Source organism: Bactrocera neohumeralis, unplaced genomic scaffold, assembly GCF_024586455.1.
Source record: "Bactrocera neohumeralis isolate Rockhampton unplaced genomic scaffold, APGP_CSIRO_Bneo_wtdbg2-racon-allhic-juicebox.fasta_v2 ctg4154, whole genome shotgun sequence".
Lineage (NCBI taxonomy): Eukaryota > Metazoa > Arthropoda > Insecta > Diptera > Tephritidae > Bactrocera > Bactrocera neohumeralis.
Window position 1 is genome coordinate 5170 of NW_026091238.1, and position 5669 is coordinate 10838.

A 5669-nucleotide genomic window follows, 5' to 3' on the forward strand; every position below is an offset into this window, starting at 1 on the left:
TCAGAGGCTGAAAAGAGGCACAGCACGACTGACGCCACACAAAACTCCTGCGGCAGGGTCGCGAGTGCAACGGAGAGCAGGGAGGCGTCAAGTTGCATCCACCACCGTTCAGTACGTAGCAGAGAACTTCGGCAACATGCATCGCTGGCGGCGCAGTGGGCGGCTGGAGCAGCACGTGCCTCGCTTCTTCGTCGTAGGAGCGGGAGAGAGCGCTTGGCGACCTCAGCGATCCAGGCCTTGTTGTCGACAAACCTGCACCTGACGCACCCTCCGCCCTTACTTTGGTGGATTCTGCGATTACGGCGTTGAGGAGTGGTGCGTACAACCGGAGAAAAGCCACCAGGCAATGAGAACGCCGACTCACGGCCAGCGCGAGCAGCGGCGGGAGAGAGCGTCAGTATCCGGCGCCGACAATGCGCTTGCCCTCCTCCTGCCCTGTGGGCTCCTGTGGCACCGACAACAGATCGGCGGCTAGGACAAGAGCACGGTCAAACTCTTTTTGAGAGCTGAACGCGTGAACGGGGACGCGCACCACCGTGGCCGTCTGTGCATTTTTCCATCGCATGCTATCTTCGCCGTCGCCGCCGCCGCAGTAGCAACAATGGAGCTCCCCGTGCACATCCTGCGTCACGGCCACATCCATATCCAAACAAGAAGCCAGAAGAAGGACACCTACTACATGGACGCAGGAAGCACCACTGCCTTTGGGTCGCACCGAGCACGAACCATTCGGCAGAGTGGAAACGTCGATGAACCGCCGAATCACACCTCCTCCGCCAGCGGCACCAGAGCCGTACGCCCTGCGAAGGCCTCAGGGCAAAAGTCGACGCAGGCTTTTCCGGCTGCGTCGGCTTCGCTACCTTGGCGGGTTCTTCATTTCGTCCGAGACGACCCTGAGCAAGCTCTCCAACAGCTCACGTGCGTGCTGTCCTCCAGGGCATCAGCACTAGCGGTGGGTGCATGGCGGCTCAGGTACTGGCTGGCGAGGTCGAAGAAGCGATCCGTGAAGATGAGCTGGCCACCGCTGTTGGTGCGGTGGGCTAGGGTCGCCTGCATCGCGCCAACGGACGCCCATGCAGACTCCCATTCGGCGCGAGAGGTTGGCTGGTAAGCCTCCAGCAGTGCGGCAAAAAGTTGCTGCACCAGGTAGACGTCTTTTGTGCGGAGCCGATGTAGCGCAGCGCGGGAAGCGCCTGGTGCACGAGCTTGTCCACCGCTGCGGTGCGCTCCTCCGTCCCGCCGTGGCGCGGGAGGTGTGTCACAGCCTCCATCACACGACGCAGCTCATCGCCTGCTTCTCCGTTAGCCGTGGCGTAGCCATCGGCCTGTGCCTGCTGGCGGTCCAATACAGCTGGCACCAACGTTTGGGGACCCAGGATTGCCTTGCACACACGCAAAACATTGGCGCTTACACCGTTGGCAACACACACGCACACGACGCCACCGCTGCCCGCAGCGGTGGCAAGCTGGCTGTTTCCGCAGGCGGCATAATGCAGACGGCCGGTAGTGGTGAACAGTGGACCCTTTTTCAGCAAATTGCAGATCTTACTGCGGTCGAACTGCGCGTTCCCGCTGGGCGGGCCGAAACAAAGACTCGATTGGCCTGGCCACCGACGCTAGCGGTGTTGGCGATGCTCACCTGCACGTGTGCTACGCTGTCTGAGGCGTTCTTTGCGCCGCAACAGCTCCATTGCGTAGAGGTCGTTTGTTTGGTCGCACAGAAGAAAGACCCAGCAAGGTGCCCCGCGGCCTGCCCGGTAGAAGATCGGTGTTCGGCGCCAACTGCACAACCGCGGTGGTCCACGGAGCGAGTGCATTTGGGATTTCGTGATAACTCCCCAGCATCGTCGCGCGAGGCCGTGTACGCAAGATACAAGAGCACGGAGGACGCCGCAACGTTGGCGGCGCAAGGCAGCCGGACGGCAAAGAGAGGCGACGTCAGCGTCTGGAGAGTGCCGCTCTCGAAGCTGACGGGTAAGGCAAACGGGAGGCTTTCGACCGTATCAGCGGCAACAAAAGCCTGACTGGCAAAGGCCCGAAAAGAGTGAGACGAATCGTCGCCGTGTGTGTAACTCTCCTTATCACGACTCGGACGGTGCAGTGGTGGGCCGGTGGTGGGCCGCCCTCTCCGTCACCCGGCACCTGTGGTACCGGCATTTCCTGTGGAACCTCGCCCATTTGGTCGAACCTCTGGAGGGCGAGGGCGGGTGATGGGGAGGAAGAAGAAAACGGAATGGCCGTCGTCGCTTTTTCCAGCGCACACCGTAACACGGTGACCGACCGGCCATCGGGGTGAAAGAAAGAGCAGGCAGGTGGGCCTGCGGGCACGGACCCAAGGGCCATGCTCGCCACGCACCTTGCGTCACATAGCCAACCAGCAGGACCGCGTTGCGTTCATCGTTTTCTGTCATTGACGCCACCACGGCGGCGACCACGGGGCCATGCGCACCCTCTCGGCGTAGGTGTGACGACGCCACCAGCAGGGCCCTCGGTGACGGCTGCGCAACCCCAGCTGCGGCTAGCGCATTGGCGATGTCGGTGCTGAACGTGCGCGGCTTCGCCGAGAGACGCACCGGGGAACCGGCGTCGTGCTCAAGGTAAATAAAGCGGAGGGTCTCGCCTTTGCCGTTGCTGTCGCGGCGTAAAACGGCTGTCGCCCACCCATCCGTGCAGACATCCACCACCTGCGAGACGTATTTCGCCTCGACCCCACTGACCGCCTCAAAGCCTTTCCGATGCGTCCACACGCCGTACGTCGGCAGGTTCGTCCCCGCGTGTCCGGAGGCACCGCGCGTGGCAACTTGGCCCCGACCTGGAGCGTCATTGCTCGCCGTGAAAGGCCCCGGAAAGAAAGGGAGAACGGTCAGCAAGGTGTCGTGTTTGCTGTCGTCCAGCAAAGAAACGTCGTCCACAGGCGCCAAGTCAATGGTGGCCATCGGCATTCAATGAGAAGCGGACGGGGCTACGAGAGAGAGAGGAAGGAAGAAAGAGTAACTGAGAAGATTTCACCGTCACTGCAAAATGGAATGTGCAAAAAAGGAAAGAAAAAAAAAAGGATCTATGCGTGATGCGTCTATAAAAATGAAAAGCGTGGCCCTTTGGAGGAAAGAACTGGGCAAACAACGGAAAGTGAGAGGTACAGGCCCTCTTTCCTTTGTTCTTTGGTACTACTCCTTTGTTCTGCAGAAGCAGCGCCACTTGCTGTGTAAGGCCAAAAAAAAAAGGGAGAGAGGAAAAAAAGAAAGATGGGCGTGTCAAAACACAGGTTTTTGCACGTCGCTACACAACATCGAAAAAAAGCAAGACAAAGAAGCTACCAAGTACTTCATTTGTGTTCTTGTTTTTTTCATTCTTTTCTCTTAGTCGAGCGTTCAAAGGAACGACAAAAGGTAAAAAGGGGAGCAGCCACAAAAACAAATGCGTGTTTTGAAGTCACATCGCGCGCGACGTCCCCCGCACCCTACAAAGGGAGGGTGCTGCTGTGAGGACTGCCAAATCGCTCCTTAATCTTCCCCAGCATAGTCTCACGCGTGCTCTCTGGATGGAGAGTCCGCTGCTCTCGCACATACCGCAAGACCTCGCCAATCTGCTTTGCCTGCACGCCGCTAAGCGCGCGATCTCCTCGCCGCTGACTAACGACTTTTGCCGTGAAGGCGTCTAACAGGTAGGGCTGCTTTCCCACCGTTGCCCACAGCGGGGCAAAAAATTCCATGGCAGCGGTGGCGGCTGCGCCTTCGCTGCTTCCTTCGCTCTGTTGCAAGATGTCAGGACGGCCCTCGAGCAGCAGGTATGTGAAGAGCGTCACCTTGAAAGCATCGCGGATCGTAGACTTATCGTTGAGAGACTCGAGGGCGTGCACGATGTGCCGCTTCGTCTCCCCGGCCATGGCGCCGCTCGCGACGGACAGATCGTCCACTGTGAGCTTGCTCCGCCGCAGAGAGTTGTAGCAGTCAGCCATTCGCCTCACTGCGTTGTGGATGGACACAGACATCTTGAGACTATTGACGGTGACCGCGTACAAGCGGTCCTCCAGCTCTGCGCGGTTGTCGACGTTGCGGAAAAAGGGGAGAAGCAGCGTAAAGAGCACCGCTACAAGCTTTCGTCGTCACGGAGACTAAAACCCACTGCCGACTCCGCCTGCTCGCTCACCGCAATACCAGCGGACAAACACGGCACAACCGTACGATTGAGTTGGTACAAAACGCGCATGGCATCTGACGAACCAACTTCGCTTAGGTAAACCACGCAGTCAATCTCCGCACTCAGCTTCTTTTTGGCCCCTGGCGCAGCCTTCATGTACACCTCAACCAGGAGCACCCGATGGAGGAGGTTCATGGAGTACAGGAAGCTCGATGCACTTCGCAGGGTGTGCGCCCTCCAGCATCTTCGTCACCTCCTTGCCGATGCGCTCGCGGGAGACCTTTTGTAGCAGCATGTCCAAGAGGGCTGCGTCCACGCAGGCAGGAATGGCCTCGTCGAGGCGGAAACCGAGGTCGCCAAGCTGCCCAACAAAGCGCACGCCGCGAAGGAGACGAAGCGGGTCATCCTGAAACGTCTTACGAGGCTCCAACGGGCAGCGGAGCACGCGCGCCTGCAGGTCGTCAAAGCCCGTGGTGAAGTCCTCCACGTTTCCCGTTGACAGATTGTAGAAGAGCGCGTTGACAGTGAAGTCACGGCGCCGGGCATCCTCCAGCGGAGTGGCCGGACGCACCTGAGGGATACGGGAGTCGTCGCAGTAGTCGTCCGTACGCAGCGCCGCGGAACTCGACGGGGATGTCGTGCACGCACACGGTCGCGGTCTCAATGTGCTTGGACATGGCCGGGTTCACGCGGATGGTGCTGACCGTGCGCGCGCGCGCCAGCGTGGCCCGCCTCGTACTCGGCCACGGCGTCGGCGAACAGCCGCCCAGAGATTTGCTCCGGGGCCCCGGCGAGCCGATCTCAATGGCGACATCAATGTCGTTGGAGTGGACGTGCAGCAGGGCGTCGCGCACCCAACCGCCCGCCACGCGCAGTACAGCGTTCCAGTTCTTCTCTGCATTCACGTTGAGTGTGGCGAACACATTCTGGTGCTTCCCAGAGATAACAGCGGTGAGCGGGACCGTTCTCGGCAGTGATGGCATCGAGCCGGCGAGCAAAAAAAAAGTTAAAAAAACTGTCACTGAGGCAGCAAACAATGGCAAGGCAATAGCAAGGTGGAAAAGAGAGAAGGAAATGCGATACTAGGGCTTTACGCGGTCGGCACTTCACTACAAGACCTGTGGTCGGGTAGGAAGGGACAGGAGGAGAAGATCAAGCGAAAGACAGTGATATCGTGGGGAACGTGTGCTGCATTGACGGGGAGGAAGGAGAGGAGAAAAAAGGTCGGGCACCCACCGCGGAGAGGCTCTGAGATAATCGCAACCGGCGGCAAAACAACGTTGAATCAGCATGAATGAACTGGAAGTGCACCCAAAAAACAGGTTTCCGTCGAAAAACGGTAGTTCTTTAGAGGTGACAGTCTAATTTACATATGCAATGTCAGCAGCAGCAAAGAAAGGTTAGGAGGTGCGAGCACACCTTGGCCTGAGACACTGGGGGGTACCCTGCGCTGCCTCGGCGGCACGCCCACTGCGATTCGCCGCGATGAGGTCCTTTAACTTGACACGCCATTCAACGTCTATTTTTTT

The 5669-nt window shown here is 59.1% G+C and overlaps 1 protein-coding gene and 1 pseudogene across 1 annotated transcript; both read right to left on the reverse strand.

The window, feature by feature from the left end:
• Positions 1-3460: 3460 nt before the first annotated feature.
• On the reverse strand, positions 3461-3991 carry LOC126767121 (uncharacterized). Its single transcript, XM_050484723.1, has one exon. The coding sequence runs from the start codon at positions 3989-3991 to the stop codon at positions 3461-3463; it is 531 nt and encodes a 176-aa protein (XP_050340680.1).
• A 98-nt stretch (positions 3992-4089) lies between these two features.
• LOC126767122 (uncharacterized) lies at positions 4090-5123 on the reverse strand (annotated as a pseudogene).
• Between the last annotated feature and the right edge of the window lie 546 nt (positions 5124-5669).

Coding starts and splice junctions, on each gene's coding strand:
- LOC126767121 (XM_050484723.1), bottom strand. CDS start 3,991: ATGTCTGTGTCCATCCACAACGCAGTGAGGCGAATGGCTGACTGCTAC.